General features: G+C 37.0%; 2 protein-coding genes across 3 annotated transcripts in view; both read left to right on the top strand.

Annotated features, from left to right (window-relative positions):
* LOC107585490 (thyroid receptor-interacting protein 11-like) overlaps positions 1-2870 on the top strand; it is a 34363-nt gene extending 31493 nt beyond the window's left edge. The window contains exon 22 of the mRNA XM_016272521.1: positions 1535-2870. Within this exon, the coding sequence (XP_016128007.1) occupies positions 1535-1758 (224 nt within the window). The 3' untranslated portion in view covers positions 1759-2870. The remainder of the gene's footprint in view (positions 1-1534) is intronic.
* A 2256-nt stretch (positions 2871-5126) lies between these two features.
* Positions 5127-20610, top strand: LOC107585489 (fibulin-5-like). 2 transcript variants are annotated; one of them, XM_016272520.1, is made up of 12 exons: positions 5127-5369; positions 5472-5675; positions 6748-6802; positions 7515-7563; positions 7656-7976; positions 16488-16610; positions 17429-17542; positions 17624-17740; positions 17918-18040; positions 18613-18739; positions 18856-19051; positions 19814-20610. In XM_016272520.1, exons 2-12 carry the CDS (start codon positions 5632-5634, stop codon positions 19973-19975), a joined length of 1431 nt encoding a protein of 476 aa, XP_016128006.1. In that variant the 5' UTR covers positions 5127-5369; positions 5472-5631; the 3' UTR covers positions 19976-20610. The 2 variants fall into 2 exon arrangements, with proteins under 2 accessions (XP_016128006.1, XP_016128005.1); XM_016272519.1 differs by having other exon boundaries at positions 5127-5675.
* Positions 20611-21339: the final 729 nt, after the last annotated feature.

Below are 21339 nucleotides of genomic sequence, written 5' to 3'. Positions count from 1 at the left end.
GCTGTGTGTGGCCCCCCCTCCCCCCTCTCTCTCGCTCTCTCTAGCGCTCTCTCAATTTAATTTCAATTTCAATTTAAGAGTGCTTTATTGGCATGACAAAAATTACACATTTGTATTGCCAAAGCAATTGCAGCTGAACTGCTTACAAATAGTACACATATGTATTAACATCGCTCTCTCTCTCTCTCTCCTTCGCTCGCTCGAGCACACACACACACACAATGCGTAAAACTCCGCATTTGTACAGTTAATAGCAAATACTTAAACTAATAACAAAACAGTAGCTGATTCAGAAGCGCCAGATTGTCATAGCAAAGTCAGAATGACCTCCTCTCCTAGGTTCACGAAACAGTCGTCCATAAAATGCATTACTGTTCTGTTGTAAGTAATCTTAAAGATTCCTAAATGCATCTACTTTCGGAAAGCCAAATAAAGTGCTTTTGCTTTCGCTTAGAAACACGTAGCGTCTCCCTGACATGGCTGCTTCAACACTAACTGCGGTTACTGAAACCACGCCTTCTTTCTTTGCGTGAACATTTGGGCGGCATTATGCTAATATTTCCACATAGTGAGGTAGATATGTGGGGGCGTGTTAGAACGAGCCGTTTTAGGGGGGCGTGTCTTAACTTTGATAAAGAATATCTCTTTGCAACTTCAGGGATCTTATCTATTCACAATCAGCTTGTAACACTCCAATGAGAAAGGAAAACTTGAAATCGCATCATATGACCCCTTTAAACCTGGCTTTATATCGCGCAAATAACATCAGCATACAACGCATCAAGCGATAAAAGAGTCACAAATTAAAATTAAGCTACCATACTCAAGTGGTTTTTCATCTTCACGAGTCTTTCACAGAGCCGGTGCCGAGGAGGTGTGTGGTTGTTTTTCGCAGTCATTAGGACTACTGTTTTTAGATTTACTAAATATAGTTGGCAAATATTTTTTCAAAATGCACTGAAAATCTAAACCTGAGAAACAGTAATAAAAGTTTTACTAAGTTTTAATAAAATGATTTACAGTGATGCTGTTTGCTAGCTAGTATGCTGACCATCCAATCAAAGGAGGAGAAAATGCTGACGTTATCGTTAGCCAGCTAGATGGCCCTGGTGCTGCCAACTCGAAATCTGATTGGTTAAAGCAACAGTTTCATTGCCATTGATTTAAGCTAACAGACACCTCCGCTGTTGATTCTGAAGGCCTTAAGGCAGATTTCTTTGACCCTGGCAACACTATTGCTGAAATATAATTGGATAAAAGCTCTATTATAAACATACACTGCTGGAAGCAGTGCAACCAAGAGAAAAGATATAAAATGAAGAGAATAGACTATTGGAAATAATTTAATACACATTCATGGAAAAATATATTAAGCTAAATCAGTGATTCTGGTAGTGTTTAGGCCAGCAGAGAAGGCTTTGCTGGCCCTGACGGCCCACCACTGAATATAGCTATCATCATAGTTATCATTCTTGGTCCGAACAGGCCTGTATATTATCTGTGATCACTTCTAACATTGCTTGTGTTCTTTCAGGTGTTTTAGGCCCAGGTAAGCGCACTGGGGATTCAAACCCCTTCCTGGCACCCCGGTCTGCAGCCGTACCCTTCCTCAATCCCGCAGGTGCAGGCAGCACTGCAGGTTCTGGGGGCCACCTGCTTATGAAGCCCATCTCAGACGCCCTGCCCACCTTTACACCTGTACCTGTGTTGGCTGAGGCCAGCGGTGGAGCTGTGCTGAAAGATTTGCTCAAGCAGTGACATCAGCCACTTGTACTGCCACTCAAAGCACTTTAGCTTATCAGGACACTACGTTCCAGCAGATGGAAACAGAAAACTGGGCCATGTCATGGATTTAAATATTTACTAAAACAGCTGATTGCCATTGGAATAATAAAAAAAAGATAAAGCATCTAAGGGCTGCCTGTGCTTGTTAAATTTGACTAAACTGAGGCCTAAGTTTGACAGAATCTAATTCTGTTTGCAAACTGGGGAAGATTACATTATCGAATATTCTTGTGACCTTCTGCCAACATTGATTTAATGTTGTGCAAACATTCAGCTTGTCATTTTTAGACAAAGAGAGGTGTTTAATGTTTTTCTAGTGTGTTGAGAGACTGTCTAATGCTGTCTGGCATCCACTGCACAAATGGATTTATTAAGCCTTTTCCACTTCTGCAAAAACGCTACAGATATTGTTTCAAAATCCTCCCGTTTTGAGTGCTATGAACGGTTGACTGTATGGTATGGCAGGTACAATAGCAGTTAATCAAGAAGTGACATTTGATCTTGGATTTAGACTGCAGCTCATGCTCCCATGCAGTACAAGTGTGCAGTTATGTTATTTATTTGTACATCAATCATATTTTTCACTGTTTATGCAGTGGGCATAAGCTAAAATGTATCTGCAATATTCAGACCTTTCTAAGGTAGAAAGAAACATGTATATAATAGTTTGGAAAACATGCACACATAAAGGAAAATTAAAGGATTAAAGTGCAAAATCAGTCTAAAAATGACCTGTATATTTTAAAATAGTTTAATAAACAAATAATAAACCTCTGTTATAATAAACACTATTATAACAGAGGACTCCTAATTCAATGGGTTCCAACCAAATATTTAAAAATGGCATTTCCTTGAGGTCTAATATGAAGAATTTTTTTATTATTTTTTTAAAGAGAAAATGGCCATAGTAACTCTCTTTTTGGTTATATCTTTCATAAAAGTTGGGTGGACTTGATTATATAGATTTAAGGTACATTTAAATTAGGGTATATATTTTGCGCTGCTGTTTATTTAAAGTTGATCAATCTTTTTGAAGTTTGAAAGACCGCTCATGAAAGTGTTAGTCAACAACAGTGTTTCTCTTTTCTACAGAATAAACTATTCTCTCCTATGTATATTTGCGTTTTCCCTTTTATTTTAATTTATTTATTCATTAATTTAAGCCGCTTAAGTGCTATTTTAATATGAAGATGTTACAGTTCCATTCTAATAGTTAGTGTTTGATTTTATTTAGAAATACATCTCTTCACGATAACTATGCAAAAGGAACTCCTGCTGTTTGGTAATTAATATGTAAATCTAATCCTTAAATTGTACAGTTCCATATATTATACAAGACTTTTATAAGGAAACATTTGTTGATCTTTTGCATCTGTGTTTTCTTTCCCCCCCACCCCCACCTGCAGACTATGTAATTTGCAAGGCTGTAATTTAAAAGTACTTATGGAGGCAGTGGTCTAGAGCATTATCAGACCAGATTAACCACAAAAGGGAATGTCCTTCTTTCCCAATATGTCTCTAGGGCAAACTCTGTCCGTAATTCCAATTGTAGCGTAACCATGTCTAAAACAGCCATCTGTTTTCTGGTGTGTAGATTTTTGGACCATCTAACCATTTTAAATAGATGTTAATATTTTGACGTCCAGTTGTGGATATACTACCTTCAAAAGTTTGGAGTCAGTAAGACTCTATTTTTTTCCCAAAGAAATTAATACTTTTATTCAGCAAGGATGATTAAATTGATAAAGTGACAGTAAAGACTTATACATTGTTATAACATATTAGAAACATACTGTATATAGACATATTAGAAAGTAGTGCACAGGAATAAAGTGTATTTTAAGTGCATTTTAAAATATATTAAAATAGGAATGTTATTGTGAGTTGTAATACAATTTCACAATATTACATGTAAGAGCATCCTCTGTGAGCATAAGAGACAAAAAAAATCGTACAGACCCCAAACTTTTGAAGGGTAGTGCAAGTAATGACATGACATTATTAAAGGTGTATTATGTTGCAATGCATTAAATTCAGCACAGGCAGCATAACTGTTAATTCTTCATATACAAACATACATTTCAGTTATGATGCTGTAGTGGCCTGTTTGAATCCTAGCAAGTATTTGTGCTGCTTTGAAGCAAATCCATTGCACTAAATAGTGGAAACACTTTGAGGGTGTTGGATATAGTGAATGTAAGCAGGTGTCAGATCTGAATGCGAACTCTCCTCACACAGCACTCACAAAGCCAGATAAAATAACCCTGCTCTCACCAGGGAACACCTGCTTCAGCCTCCCACATTCCTCAAAGCCATTTTTCCTGCTGTTAGATTGTGTACATTTGAACTATCATAACTCTGCTGTCTGTTTTATCAGCGTCAGATCAAGTCTAAACCTTTTTTATATCTCAAGATCTTAATCCAAATGGGCTTTTGTCTAGAGGGTCTGTTAATCTGGCAGACTTTGATCACCTTGAACCTGAACCTGAAAGTATTTGTATTTAAGAGTCTAATGAATGTCTGAGTGATTTAAAAAAAAAAAGTTCTGTAACATATCACTGATGCTTTCAATGGCTTACTGTAGCCTAACTGATGCTCTAGTGCTTGAATTCACACAGTTGCCACTAAACGGTTGAGTTATTTCAAGTGAGCAGCAGAGAGAGAGTGTGGCAGTGTGCTACCCGGGATGTGACCACTGACTCCATCTTCTAGCCTTATCCATGCCAAAAAGCTCTGATAAACTGTCTCAGTCTCCCAACACAGTCTTCCCTGCTGAATTCAGTCCACATCTGGCCTGCTAGATGCAGCCAAACCTATTCTAAATCCAATTAATCAATAGACAAAAGCAAAAGCAAAGTTAGTTGACATAAATGGATACAATAAAAACAAATTCTGCCTGTGTATGTGCACCTTCCAGTCAAGTGTGTGGGCCGAGTGTGTCAACAGCTCAAAGTTAGCGGTACAAGGCTATTTCAGAATATTTACACTGGCCAATAGCTAATAAAATGCAGGTCAGGGTGACACTTACTGTGGTCATGGTCTGCTGTCCAATCAATGCGCGGCAGTCAACTTTTTAAAAAAATGTATATTGGTAAATTTGACAAGAAATCTATTAACGTTCCAACCCAGATTGTAATTTAGTTTTTCAACGGCTCTGGTGTCAGTAACAGTTCGCTAAATGTTAATTTAATTCCATTTTTTTTTTTAAACCGTTATGTGAAATAAACTATTTGGTTATAAAGAAAAACTTTCGACATTCCGCTAATACTAACGCGAGCCTGGACGAGTGATTTTGGGTGGTGGAGTTTGTCTGACGTGATGACTCGGCACCAGCACGTACAGTAGCCCTCTCTAAATTTAAGCAGGCTGGTGAGCCTTACAATTTGATTATGCGTCATTTTATAGATTATTTTCTCGGTTTTCCTCACCGCCTTCTTCCTTCTCCTCGTTTTGGTCTGTGGCAGCTCCCTGTGCGCGATTTCGTTCCAAAGGGGGCTGTCTGTCTTTGATGGGATCCAGCTGTTGGCCAAGTGCTCTGGGGGCCCGTTTATTTGCATTGCTAAACAATCCGTGGAGTGGGCCGAGTAAGGAGAAATACAGCGAGTTTTCTCTTTTTTATATATATAATAAGACCCTCCTCTTACTATTAGTCAATGTTCTCACACGTTCTTGCCATCGGTCGACAGGGCGGCCGCATCGGGTGACCAAAGCCAAGTGTCTCGACATTCAAGTGAACGCGCGTACGCGGAGGGAGACCACAAATATCAGCTCTTTTCCTATTCCGAGGAGTTTACGGGTCGGCGGTGTGACGGTCTTTCCAAGGGGACCACAAGGATCCACATAAACATGTCATTTGAACTACGTGGCTTGAGTTGGTCGACCAACAAAAGGTGAGTTTAATTAGACAGATGGTGCTTCATGGTAAGCCGTTATAGCATCGCTGCATTACTTACAACTAACTAGTGTCTATTTTATGCCATAGTGCTTATTTATGACTTGCCACTAAGTAATCCTATACTGAATAGTAGGCTATGTTTGAACTGACTATTGATTAGATACTAGTACTTATTTAAAAAGTGTCGAATATCTATTCAATTAGTCAATGGTACTTATTCATTTGCAATTAGCTACCATTCCAGTAGTGACAAGTAACTATTCCATTGTTACTAGTGACAAGTTGCTAACTGCCATTGAATTCAATGGGTTCCATTCTTGCTACAAGTAACTATTCCAATAGTTACTAGTTATCTATTCTTGCTTGTCATATGCTTATCTAATAGCTTGTCATATGTATAGTCAGAATGATTCATATTCATCCTAATGTCCAATTTATAGCTGTCTTCAATTTCTGAAAACTGGAATAGATATAGAACAAATACTGATAATACCAATGGATAGTTACTATTGTGAAACTAGAAAGGATACTAGTGAACAGTTGATATCTGAACCACAGATCCCAAAAGAATTTAGTGGCAAGATATTTCTAATTTGGTACCAGCAGCAATGGAATAGTTAATTGTCTCTATTGGGATGGTAACTAGTACCAAATTAATAAGTGTTAGTATGTGATGAGTATAATGACTAACTGAATTGATACTTGTCACTATTGGAATTGAAAGTACTTACCTAAAAAAAAACAGGAAGGCCCTACTAGTGACATATTTAACAGGTATTAGTCACTACTGGATTACTTACTAGACAATAAGTGATAGTATCAAAACAGCTATTAGATATTTTTAAGGATTAAATGTTATCATTGTCACAGTGCTTCAAACTAATGTGTAAACCACGAAAATACGTTTGTAAAATTATCCAGCTTATAGAAAAGTGTTTGTTGATGTTCTTGGTTTTGAATGGGCATTCACAGTGCTTATTCCAATGAATGAAACTTAAACATTTTCATGTGTTTTTTTTAAATTTCAGAATGATTTAACAAGGTTTTTTTTTGTTTTTTATTTATAGAATGTTGTCAGTTTTAATATGTGTCGTATGCTGCATTCACTCTGGGAAAAGTCAGGTAAATGAATTTCTGTTTTAAGTCATTCAAGCTTGGCACTGTTGCTCAACGCGTGTCGTAATAAGAGTGCCTAACATGTTTTGTTTTTTGCTTTTCCAGTGCTGTTGTACATCTTTAACATAAGCATTAACTTTAACATACGATGGCAATATCAAACTACTTCAAATTCTCTATTGTCAAGAGGAAAATGAGAAACAAGAGACCAAAAAATTATATAATCCTGGATGAGCTGAAGGCCACTGTCAAAGAAACCTGGGCTTCCATACCACCTCAGAAGTGCCACAAACTGATCACCTCCATGCCACGCCGAATTGAGGCAGTAATTAAAGCAAAAGGAGCCCCTACCAAGTATTGAGTACATGTACAGTAAATGAACATACTTTCCAGAAGGCCAACAATTCACTAAAAATGTTTTTTTATTGGTCTTATGAAGTATTCTAATTTGTTGAGATAGTGAATTGGTGGGTTTTTGTTAAATGTGAGCCAAAATCATCACAATTAAAAGAACCAAAGACTTAAACTACTTCAGTCTGTGTGCATTGAATTTATTTAATACACGAGTTTCACAATTTGAGTTGAATTACTGAACTAAATGAACTTTTCCACGACATTCTAATTTATTGAGATGCACCTGTACTTGGACTTAAAGAACTCCATAAACTGCTGTTTGTTTATCTATTGGATTGACTATAAAATGCGTGTTTCTCTCCAGACTTGCACAGATGGATTTACTTATGACCGCCGTGCCAGACAGTGTATCGGTTAGTGGCACTTCTGCCATGTTATTAAAATGTTCATTGAAACTTGTGCTTCAAATACAGCTGTTAATGCCACCTCTCACATATGCTTTAAGACATTGATGAGTGCCGGACACTACCAGACCCGTGTCGGGGTGATATGCAGTGCGTAAATCAGAACGGTGGATACCTGTGCATCCCCCGTGGACTCTACTCCCAATCCTATACCCGGAACAGTCCACGCTCCTACCCTGAGCCTTCCTATCCCGAAGAGTCCTACCCTGACAGATCTTTGGGATATTCTGAACCATTAATTCCTAATGTTCCTCCTGTCGGTGCAGGTCCTGGTCCAGGCCCTGGTCCGAGCTACCCAATAGTGAGCCGGTCCACTCCCTGCATCCTTGGATATACACTTGGTGCTGATGGCACTTGTGTTGGTAAGTTTGCCTCATGGTCCTATACATTCCACTATTACCCTTACCTTGTTAGATAAAGATAGCATCTGAAAGGTTGTAGGTTCAAACCCAGAAGATTTGATACACATTCCTGGCTTGTCAGGCGATCTTAGTTTGCCTGGCCAGCCATATAATGGTCTTGACTGCTTTTACTTTACCATCCAGACCAGGCCAACCATTTTAAAAGCATTTATATTAAAATTTAGTTATGTAAAGAAATATGCATGCACAATTACTATCTTCAAAAATGTAATTTAAGACTTAAAGGGGTCATATGATGCGATTTCAATTTTTCCCTTCTCTTTGGAGTGTTACAAGCTCTTGGTGCATAAAGAAGATCTGTAAAGTTGCAAAGACTAAAGTCTCAAATCCAAAGAGATATTCTTTATAAAAGTTAAGAGTCAACCACTCCTACCTAAAACGGCTCGTTCTAACACGCCCCCACATGTCTACGTCACGATGTGGGAAGATTTGCATAATGCTGCCCAAATGTTCATGTAAAGAAAGAAGGCGTAACTTTAATTCTTGCTGTTGCCGCCGCTGCCATGTTGTGGAGTCGTTGTGTGTTTCGTTGTGAAAGCAAAACTACTTTGTTTGGCCTTCCAAAAGAGGACACGACTACAAATCAGTGGTTAAGTTGTATTTACAACACTGTTCCAGAACAGTTCAACCCAAATATTCAGATGTGTGCTGTGCATTTTATGGAGGATGAGGACTGTTTCCTGAACCAGTAGCCTGCACTGCATCTGTGGCACAAAGGCTGTTTCTATAAAGTTGGGCAGTTCCAACTTTGCAAGGACAGTCTGGTGTTTCTGACTCACAGCCTGTAAGTAAGTTTTTACTAAGCCCCTGATGATTCAAACGCAAGTTTTGAGCATTGTAGAGTAGGCTTGTTGTTTGTCGTTTCTCTGATCACAAATGCAGACATGGTTTTATGTTTACGCAGCGTGATACACAATGCAATGTGTAAAAACACAGTATAAGTCATTATAATCAGTAATTATGTCCCCACTGGATGCAACAAATGCCTCATTTGTAATGGGTTTTATTGGTTTTGTCTTGTCCTGCTGGGAGACGGCATCACAGTATGTTAAGGGGCGTAACATTTCCGTCACACGCTTGGAAGTATTCGGCCAATCACAACGCACTGGATACCTGGCAAATCAGAGCACACCTCGCTTTTTCAGAACGATGAGCTTTGTAAAAAATCAATGCGTTTCAGAAAGGCGGGGCATAGAGGAGCAACAATAATTTACATTATATGGAAAATAATGGTTTTTTAACCTTAAACCGCATAAACACATTGCATTACACCAAATACACAACATAATGTTCTTTTAGCAACGTCATATGACCCTTTTTATTTAAATTAAGATCAAAAGGCTTTTAAAGTCTTGAGAAACAAATTCAGTCAGTTAGTCAAGTGTGTGCACACTTTTGGCTGGTATGGTAAATTACCATTTAGGATAATATTTTACCATATATTACTACAGGGATACAGTCACTGTAACAATATACAGTATGTCAATTAATGACAATTTGCTTATTAGGTTAACTTTAGTTGTAGATGTTTATTCAGCAACTTTTTAAGTATGCTATATGTCAGAATGAGATTGAAATCAAGTAAAATTTAAGTCCAAGATTAGTGAATTAGGATGGTGACTACTAGTAATAAGTGCTAGTATCTAATCATTATGCATTAGTGACTAACTGAATAGAAACTAGTCACTGCTGGAATATATTCTACTATCTGATGAACAAGAAGACCATACCAGTAACAATTTGAATTAGTCACTGTTGGATTATTAACTAAAAATAATTTTAAAAACATATACTTAACCGTTTTAAATGTTATCATGCCTTATCGTAGGGCTTTAAAAGTACATGTGAACCAATTATTTGCGCTTGATAAAATGTCAAATGCAAGTTTAGTGCACAAAAAGAACTTTATACATTCTGGCAAATGTAAAGCCATTTCTTTATAATAAATAACACTAAGAAGAAGAAGACTCTTTGAGACGTGGTCGATATTCACTCAGGGTCATATAAGGTTGTGGTCTTATGTTTATTTCATTTTCTGCAATGGTCCATGGGTCTTCTCGCTCTGAAATGAGGCAAATACCCAGTTCTGTGCTGGACTGTAATTTAATAATGGCTGCGGTGGGCTGAGTGGCATCTTAAAGACTTCAGCAGAATGAATCTCATAATTTGGACTGGATCAGTCATTAGTGTGGAACCACAACATACTGTGGAACCTCAGAACAAACTACATCTTGTGAAGAGGCAGGAAGACACACAGGAACTGGCATTTAGCCCTCCTTACTGGGATCCAACTTTACAATTCAATAATATAATTCATAAATCGTCAGTTTGTATCTGATGTGGTCTGCTTCTGTTGAAGTTGTTGAACTGATTGTGGTGTCGGTGATATCTCCTGTTTTATTGCTTTGATCTAGATAGGTGTTATATATTGTCTCGTCAGAGTCTTTATGCGTGTCAGTGTGCGGACCTATTTCACGTGCCATTTGATAAATAGTTGCACAAATGACTGCTTGCTGTATTTTTCGATATGGTCTGCGGATTTGTCTCGAGTTGGTGCCAGTCTTTGCAGTTAATGCATTCTCCAGTCCTCTCTTGCTTCTCTGCAGAAACACACAATGATAGATTTGTTACCTTTTAAGCCCAAGACAGCCGTGTTATAAAGAAGATACATGCGCAGATACGCTCATGATACTTGTGCTTATATGCACATGTCTTGACCTGGGAAAAACTTGGACTGAATAACGAAGATGAATGTTATGTCCTGTACTAAATTTTGGACAAAGATAATGGTCTTATAGAGCTATTGAGACATTCAGTACAACAGCATTTTAAGCTTCAGTTGGACAAACCTTGAAAAATCTTGTAGACAAACCATTGCAATCTCAGCATCTGTGGTTGCTCGTGCCAAACATGAGGTCACTGGTTGTTGAATGAGATCTGTCATCGACCAGCTGTGCAATTTGTGAGCGTCCTTTGTACAGTGTGTTTGTTATGTATGTTAAGAGATGCTGTTATGGAACAGAAATTGTACAATACAAAAATTGTCCATCATTCATCTAACAGGTATTGCTTTAGTGTTAGTGTGTGTGTTTGTAAAAGCCAGGGAATGCCCTCTTCTTGCCAGTGGCACTAAGGCTTGAAGGACTAAAACAGTCAACCCAGTCAGTGCCTGAAATGTGCCATCATAAATCCCATCAATCCTGTGTTTAGCTTCAGTAAAGCTTATAGGCACTTCTAAAATGTATGCAAACCTCTGAAAGACAGTTCAGTTCAGGCGAAACTTAAGGAAAGAAGATCTAAAGCTCACTTGTGATTCAGGAATGTGGATGCTTTGCATAAAATCTAAAATTCAAAGCTTAAATTATCTTATTCTGGGTGGGAACTTGAAAAATATCCTAAATTATTTGATTTGTCAAGTTGAAACTTGCCTTCTCAGGCTGTGGGATTGTAACCGGTGTCTATCAGCAAATGTGGAGTGGGCTCTAGTACCGCAGACTAATTAATGTATTCTAGCTTAGTGGGACGTCTGGAAATTGAGGCATGATGTCATTATTATTTCTGAGTCATTGAACTTTATATGTAATGCTATTTAAATAAAAAATACACTAGCATTCAAAAGATTGGGGTTGGTATGTTTCTTTATGTTTTAAAAAGAAGTCTCTCATGCATTTATATGAACAAAATACAGTAAAACAGTAATATTATGACATTTCGTTTTCAATATTTTTATATATTTTAAAATGTCATTTATTTCTATGGTGGCAAAGCTGAATTCTCAGCAGCTATTACTCTGAAAACAGTTGCGCTGCTTAATATTTTTATGGAAAACTTGATATAGTTTTTTTCCAGGATTATATAATGAATGCATTCATTTGAAATAGAAATTTTTAGAAATTGAAAACATTTTAAATGTCTTTATTGTCACTTTTGATCAATTTAAGTCATCCTTGCTAAAAAGATGTTGAATGGTAGCAAATAAAGAGATTTTTTTTATTATCACTATTGACTCTGCATTTTGTATTTTCTGTGTTAAGTCAGTGTAGGACAGTGTAGATCAAGCTGAAAGAGTTGAGCAGCTCCTAAGAGTTATTTCTGATTCTACAGGTAAGGAGATTGTGATCTGCCTGGTTGCTTTTAAAATTTCACCCTCTAACTGTACTTTATGCTATTGTTTTACTGTATTTCATTCTCAAATAAGACTCTCCTTGTGGCTGCAGTAGACATTCCACACTAAACATAATTACTACTCTGGCTCGCTGTACACCTCACGTTAGTATAATGATTCCAGCTAACTCACATAAGCTGTGTGAAGTGTTGCTTGACCGTCCTGCTTGAACTATTGCAGTGGCCTAATGTAAATGCCTTTGATATAATTGAAACAATCAGGTGTGTGGTAACAGATCACGGACATTAAATCTCTGGAATAAAGATGTGCGTATAGAAGCAGGAGTTTTGAGTTGGTGCCAGATTTTTGGGTCCTGGATTGACCTCAACCTGTTTGTTCATATTAATCATCTACAAGTTTTGTATGGCTGAAAAGTTTAATCTTGCATGCGTCTTTTTTGTTTGATGAATTGTTTTGCTTTTATAAGACAAGCATGTTTTGTGAATGTGAATTGTAATAGCCGTCATTTATATAAATTCCCCACATACTTGCGTATTTGTTTGTTGATTTTGCTTTCAGCTAGCAATTAGAGTGTTATGAGCTCATTTTACCATGTGTAAATCCATACAGAAGTGCAGATATTCCAAATATGAGTAAAGCCTTCAGATTTTGTCTGGGCTTACTTTTAAGGGATTGAATATCTCTGATGTGAAGACTAGATGTTTTAATGACCTCAGCAACATCTGGTATTTGGGCCCCTTGTTGAATTTAATGAATTGTACCATAGTAAACTTGTTAAAAGTCTAGTAAAAGTCATGATTCTGACCACATGAATGATATCACCCGTCAACATTTTATATCATCTTTCACATGCAGACACGTTTCCCTCTCTTTCATTTACACACCATGTCTTTCCTCTGAACCTCATTTAAATCTTGTGCTAAATTTACTGTAAAATCTCTGGATCAGATCTGATCTCCAAAATGCTGGCATTCCCAGAATGCTCCAGATCCTTTCACCTCAGATCAGACATGTGTGGTAGTACACATGTAATCCAGATGCTCTCAGTCACTTTCTGGGGCCCAGCTGGGCCTCATGTCTCATGTGGCCGCATCTCTGCTATCAGACCTAGCTGTAATGACTCCACTTCATAATAATGCTTTGCGATGTCTAGTATTAACAAGCTGTATAATAGTTAAGGATCTGACCTGCTAACACAAAGGTTAAATTGCTGTAATGCAAAACAGGTGACTGCCTTTGTGATTATACTGCAAAGTAAGGTACTTTCGTTGAAATGCCAAATGCAAGTGAATGGGTAATTTAAAAGTGCAGAAGTAACTTATTATGGAATTTCAGCTTGGCTTGCCAGGACCCATTGCATCACTCTACCCAAATAGTAACAGTGGGACTGTTGGCAGCTTGGACCAAAAGAAACTAATTATCTGGCTTTCACACTGTCCCCAGCCCCCCCAAATCTATCACACCCTCATCACTTTCATAGTAATGTTTGCTTACTTGTAAAACATTTGACTTCATGGTCTGAGAACCAAGGGTGCTTTTACGGGTATTTAAGGCATGCCCTCATAAGGAATTGTGCTGATAATGTGTGTGCGAGAGTGGAACAGAGAGATATGAATCCCAGTTTTGGAAATGTGTTGTGTAAGACTAGCTATTTGTTTAAGATGTGATAGTAAGGTAAGATTTATGAGGTCAGGGATGGAGTTCGAGTTGTAACAGACCTGCTAAGCTAAAGTAAAGAACATCTGTCCACAGAGGGCAAGCTATCAGTGGGACAGATTAAGCATTCTGTAGAAGTATTCTGATAATAATGAAACATTTAATTGTAATGAAGTTACATACACCAAGATGCCCTTATGCAAAGGAAATATATTTCCTTATATATGATTGATCAATATATTAAATGATTTAATGGTATATTGAAAATATACAGAATAAAATTTTGAAGGCTCAGGAAACCTTTGCAGGTGTTTTGAGTTGATTAGCTGATTAATTTTTTGTTAAATGTGAGCCAAAATCATCACAATTAAAAGAACCAAAGACTTAAACTACTTCAGTCTGTGTGCATTGAATGTATTTAATACATGAGTTTCACAATTTGAGTTGAATTACTGAAATAAATGAACTTTTCCACAACATTCTAATTTATTGAGATGCACCTGTATATTACAATATATTGAATAATACACAAGGAATTGCCGCTTTCATATATTGAAAAATATGTGACAATGTATTTAATTGTATATTTAAACACTTCATAACATATAGATATACATGTGATAAGATATGGTACTGCATGTGTTTAAATATATTGCACATATATTTACTCATGCAGTATACACATATATAGACATATATAATACATTTCTTATGTTTTATAATTATTTACACAACATATGTTTTATATTTTCATATATAGCTGGTTAACAACAGCACAAGTACACCTGCATGTACTAAAGTATTTAGCAAAGAGTCTATCAGCATACACAGTCATTACATTTTAAATTAAGCAATATAACCTTATTGGTATTCTTCCAGTTGTCAGCCTAACCACAGGCTCTACTCTTCAGAACAGTGGTAACCCCAGAAACCCTTTCAAATTCCAAAATAATACAACGTTAAACACTAACAGATCTCCCCCAATATTAATATTTAGCAAACCACATGAAATAACAACTTAATTTTAAGATTTACTCTCCTTTAACAGTGAGAAGCCAAGCATGCTGGGAACTAGAAGTCTGCTGTACCTCATTCTGTGAATGTGTATACATGCGTGTACATACATTCACATTTATATCAGAACATGTATGTGCAATATATGTACACAATGAAGGATAAAACCTTAACCTTAGTACATGTAATGCTATTTTTTGTCTTCATTTCTAAATATGTTTATATGTATATGGCCAATGCATATATTGCAATATATTTAAAAATATAAGCACTAGTTCAGATGGACATGTATTATGTAATATATCCAGGGCTCGAATTGAGGGGGGATGGCATCCCCCTGGTTGAAAAAAAAAATGACAAAAAGCATCCCCTCAGTAAAACCACCATCCCTCCTTACCATCCCCTTTGGATTAATAATGTGTATTATGTCAAATTTATCATGCAAATGTTAAAATGATCTACTTATGATAATTCACGAATAATGGCGATTGGCCAATCAGAACTGCTGTGCACAAGCGGAAGCAAGTTTTCGTCATTTTTCGTGCAAAATGGTTCAAGCGCAACTTTTGAATTTCTTTAAAAAGAAGACAACAGAAAAGGTATGATTTTTCTTTAGAATTGAAAAACGTTCCCCTGACAATGTTATTGTGCTGTATGTGTAACTGTGAGGGATTGAGAGATGATAGGAGAGCTGACATTATCAAGTCATCGACCTTGCAAACACCAAACAAAAACACGTCTTGAGAGTCCAAAAGCATTCACTGCGCGATGAGGCCTATTAGAATACCGTATAATTCAAGCAATTAAAGAAAAAATACCCATGGATGAGTTTTTATATTTTTATAATCATTGTACAAGCAATGTACTTTTCTGAATATCAGTAGGCCTACATGCGCGAGCACAAATGTGCTATTAATTTTATACAACATTGCATATTAACACGGTGTTTCATTCCTTGAATGAATAAGTTTTTAAACGAATCAAGTGAGCCAGTGATTCAACCATCCATTCAGATGGACACTTTCCCTGCGTCCCAATTTGCGTACTATCCAGCCTATCGGCCCTAAATAGTATTGAAAATTACTAATATCACATAGAATTTAGGATGTATAGTATGCACATTGGGACGCAGGCTTGTTTCGTTTCTAATAGAATCAGCCGTTTTGAACGTATCATTTGATTTGAACGATTCAATAAATAATTTATCAAAACAGGGGCTTGCTGCCACCTACTGGTGGTTTTATTGTCATCATTATTTATCCTTATTTATGACAGACGTAAACCAGCTAAGGTTTCAGCACATTTAGCAAGATATTGTTTAATGATCAATATTGACCAAAATTCCTCCATTTCAGGGCCAAGAAGGGAAAAAAAGCTTATAAATAATGGTTCATTTAATAAGGCTAATCTTTCATTAAATAAAAACCTTTTTAAAAATTAGACACATTTTGTAATCAGAAAAAAGTAATTGACCACACCATCATCCCCCCTGAATTTTTTTTTTTTTACAATTCAACCATTGAATATATCACATTATATTTGGCAGTATATTCCCATATATTTTTGTGTGAATCGTTTCAGGCGAGTTTCTAAAGTGGACAGTGGTGGGTAAAGCACAAATAGGAGCTGACTGTGGCTTTCTTTCCTTTTTTTAGATGTTGATGAATGTGAGACAGAGTCGCACCAATGTAACCCAACTCAGGTGTGTATCAATACAGCTGGTGGATATACCTGCTCATGTACTGAGGGCTACTGGCTGGTGGGTGGACAGTGCCAAGGTAAGATTTACAGACATTACAAATGGCTAATTTGATGTTATACTGTATGCTTTAATTTGTGATGTCTACATGGATGTGCCAAGTGACACAACATGTACACAGTAAATCCTTTAATAAACCAGTTGTCGTTATGTTAGTGTTAAAGTACACTTCTGTTCAAAACTTTGGGGTGAGTAAGACTTTTGTAAAATAAATTAATATTTTTATTCAGCAAGGATGCATTAAATTAATCAAAGGTGACAGTAAGGTTACAAAAGATTTCTATTTCAAATGAATGTTGTTCTTTTGATCTTTCATGTCCCTCACAGAATCCTTAAAAAAATGCATCATAGTTTCTACAAAAATATTATGCAGCACAACTGTTTTCAACAATCCTACAATGTGATTTTCTGGATTTTTTTTCTCATTTTGTCTCTCATAGTTGAGGTATACCTATGATGAAAATTACAGGCCTCTCTCATCTTTTTAAGTGGGAGAACTTGCACAATTGGTGGCTGACTAAATACTTTTTTTCCCCACTGTAAATGCAGCAGTGGTGAGCATAAGACATTTCTTTCAAAAACATAAAAATTCCTATCAACCCTAAAACTTTGAACAGTATTGTAAATTAAAGTCCAGTTACTGTTTTTTTAACAGTTAAATTATGACAATTCAGTTGTTTTTACAGTTAAATTATGCTGTAATCTAGTTTTGTTTGTTTGATGTTTAAATGCTGAAATAATAATCAATAATCAATCTTATTTGACACTAAACAATGTCTTAATTCAGCTGTGACTACTGTTTGCATATTTAGTGCTCTCTAACTCACCTTTCTTTAGACATTGATGAGTGTCGCTATGGTTACTGCCAGCAGCTGTGCGCTAACGTCCCCGGCTCATATTCCTGCTCCTGTAGCCCTGGATTCCTTAATGCAGATAGCAGGACATGCCAAGGTGCACATATACACAGGAATATCATATTAGTTTGATCATTGTTGATCACTGAACATTTTCTTCCTTTTCCACTCTCGCCAGATGTGGACGAGTGTGAGACAAACCCATGCTCTCACGGCTGTTTGAACACATACGGCTCATTCATGTGTACCTGTGACGAGGGCTTCGAGCTCGCCTCTGATGGGACCACCTGCAATGGTAATCAGGGGAGGAGAAGAGATGCTTAGAATAGAGAAAGATAGGGGGCTGAGAACAGGAAGGTCCCAATTTAGAGGTTTTAGAGAGGTTTAAGATGTTTGTTGCCTGAATTTTTATGTTTGACTGCGTGCATTGATAGTGTGTAATGTGTCTGTCTTTATCACTACCCATTCTCAGATCTGGATGAGTGCAGTTTCTCAGACTTCCTTTGTCAGCACACGTGTGTGAACACACCAGGATCATTCTCCTGCGTGTGTCCGCCTGGATATTACGTGTATGAAGATGGAAGGCGCTGTGAAGGTATCACAAGTTTATGTGAAGGAACTGTGAAGGTTTATGTGCTTCTTTCAATGTGATTTTGTTGAATCATTTATATTTTTCTAAATGTTCCTTCTACCTTCTAGGTGCATTTCTCCTTGTTGTGACACAAATGTGGAATATTTCTCAATTTAAACCACTAAAACAAAATTATGTTTCACATTTTTGTGACAAGTGCAGTTTTACAGAGAGACAAATATTTTTGTGTTTTTTTGTGTTTTGTGATGCTATAGCAATGATTTGCATTGTTTTCCTTCGGTATGCATAATATGCATTATGAGTATAGTAATATACTTTTTAAAATAAAATCAAGAAAAATGCACTTTCATAGCGAATAAGAAGTATTTATGGCCATTAATAGCCAAATACTTATTTTTGCTATTTGCATTAACCATTTGCAGAATTTTCGGACCTTAAACACAAGAATATTTCACATCTGCTGCACCATTTAGCTCTTTTTACATTGATGTTGTTGTTATTGTTGCTGTTAATGATCATAAATCATGATGATGATGATAACCCTACTTCTGTCTGTTGTGTGTTTGATTTTCAAGACCTCAATGAATGTGAGTCTGGTAACAACACCTGTACAACAGCACAAGTGTGTTTCAATTTCCAGGGAGGTTACACATGTCTGGACCCTCTTAGATGTGATCCACCTTACATAGAGCTCAGTGACAAGTAAGTTCATGAATGTTGGCAAAAGAAAACCTGTTCGCTTTAGTCAGTAATTTGACTTATAGCTTTTTGTTGCAGTTGCAGCGTGTTCTGAATATATTTCTCTCTTTCTCTCTCAGTCAGTGCATGTGTTCTGCGGAGAATCCTGCGTGTCGGGAAAGACCCTTTACTGTCTTGTACAGGCATATGGATTTGTCTTCTAGCCGTAGTGTTCCTGCCGATATATTTCAAATGCAGGCCACCACCCGTTACCCTGGAGCATTTTACATCTTTCAGATCAAGTCTGGCAACGAGGGGCGAGAGTTTTACATGCGGGTAAATGGGCTTCTCTTTGTATAACTGATGCATGTTGTAAAACACTTACATTACAGTTCAAAAGTTTAGGGTCAACAATTTTTAAAAAAGAAATGAATACTTCTATCCAGCAAGGATGCAATCGTTTGATCAAAAGTGACAGTAAAGGCATTTATAATGTTACAAAATATTTTGAACTTGCTATTCATCAAAGAATCCTGACAAAAATTCACGCTTTCCAAGCACAACTGTTTTGATTGCGGTAATAAGAAATGTTTCTTGAGCAGCAAATCAGCATATTAGAATGATTTCTGAAGGATCATGTGACACTGAAGACTGAATTAATGGCTGCTGAAAATTCAGCTTTGCCATCACAAGAATAAAATATATATTTAAATATATTCAAATAGATATTTTACAATGTTACTGTATTTTTCTTCAAATAAATGCAGCCATGGTGACTATTAGAGACAAAAACAGTTAAAACTTCTTACAGACAGGATGCTTTTGAATGTTAGTTTATATATAAAGGTGACCACTAGAGGGAACTGTAGGATTTCTGTGAGACCTTCCTTCAAAATTACTCTGAAGCCAAACCACAACATCTTTTATTGGTCCTAGGAGTCCCTTAGCTAATCAAATACCATTTGAAATTGTTGCAAGAGTTTGTTTTCATATAATTTGCCCAAGTGTGTGAAAGCAGTGTTTCAACTCTGAAGAGAAAGAGTGACTCTGAATTAATTAATAAAATATGAAAACATTCTTTCAATTTTTTTTCCACAGCAAACCAGTAATATCAGTGCAACTTTGGTTCTGGCTCGGCCCATTAAAGGACCAAAGACCATCGTTCTAGATCTAGAGATGGTTACCGTTAACAACGTCATCAACTTCCGAGGCAGTTCAATCATCCGCCTCACAATATTTGTCTCTGAACATCCATTCTGAGGCTTTACAAATGAACCTCTGACCTCTCACCTCTTCATGGCCCCATACCTCTATCTTGGACTTCCTGTTACTGCACTACCCGTCAGGCAGCTGCATTTCTTCATTTTGTTTGTTCTGTGGATCTGGACTCTCGTGTGGTCATCACCCACTCTATCTGCTCTCTAGTGGGCAGAGCTTGTGCTAATGTTTGACATTTCATAATAAAGATTTTTGATTAGGCTGCCAGGCTGTCATTGTCATCTGCAGTCACACGCATGTACCCGTATAAAGAAGAAGAATATTTATGTTGTGTTTTTTCTTGCCACAATTGCAGATCCTGAAGTGTCTTGTTTTTTTGTGAAGCTGGATTTGTTTTTCTACTTTTAGTGGCACCTGTGTCACATGTTCTCACTGTGAATGGGAGTATTTGAACGCCGCTTTCATTTGTTCTTGACCTTTTATGACCCCAAGCAGTGAGAGCGCTGCCAGGCTTGCACATGCTACAAAATCACGCTTTTGAAAATGTTCTAATTAACTCTTGACAGGAGTCTGCAGCGCACCTCCAGCACCCATTTCCCAGGGAAGTCTAAAAAAAAAAAGTCTTTGTTTTGGCTCAGAATTTCCTCTGTGTATCTGTTTTTATTTGACAGGTAAAGAGAGCCTGGTCAATCAATAAACACAAATTTGATGACCTGAACTTTTGTTGGTTTGTGTTTACTTTTAGCAAATGTAGTCTCATGTCTAGAAAGTTGGGCATTAGTGATTATAATTAACAATAAGGTGTTTAATAAAATGAGACGATTATTATAATAAGGACCTGAATTTTGATGTAGGCCTACATATTAGTTATCAAGGGGTCAATAACAACAGGGTTTTGAATGTGTAAATATTTGAGGAATTAATATACATATTATGCGTGTGACTGACTGAGTAGGAGTGTAAACTTTCGTTCGTGTCACAGTGATCAAAAGAGTGGTGTATTTGTCCTCAGCAGCGTTATTAAGGACCGGCGGACACTAGGACCCAACCGTAGGCAGAAGTTTTGGTGCTCACTGGAGGCTTCAGACGCACCTGCCGCACTCGCGAGCTCAGAGATTTCAGCTCCTCGCGGACAGCCGCACAGGTACGTACAACCTTATTCACAAACATGATGTTCTTTGTCAAAAAGAAGGGGGAAAAAAGCGGTTATTCATAATTGTTGAAATAATTATAACCGTATTATATATCCTATTTAGCCTATATGTATTTCTGCAACTTTGGGCTACTGCGGGCACTTTTATGCCTCAGCTTTTTTTTGCTGTTGTTAAATGCCTTTACCATTTATTTTTGCTAATTTTCTGATTTCTTTGCTGTGTAGATTGTACTGTTTTACCGTTATCCCAGAC

This window comes from Sinocyclocheilus grahami, unplaced genomic scaffold (assembly GCF_001515645.1).
Source record: "Sinocyclocheilus grahami isolate Dianchi unplaced genomic scaffold, SAMN03320097.WGS_v1.1 scaffold71.1, whole genome shotgun sequence".
Classification (NCBI taxonomy): domain Eukaryota; kingdom Metazoa; phylum Chordata; class Actinopteri; order Cypriniformes; family Cyprinidae; genus Sinocyclocheilus; species Sinocyclocheilus grahami.
This window is presented reverse-complemented; position numbering and strand designations above follow the sequence as displayed.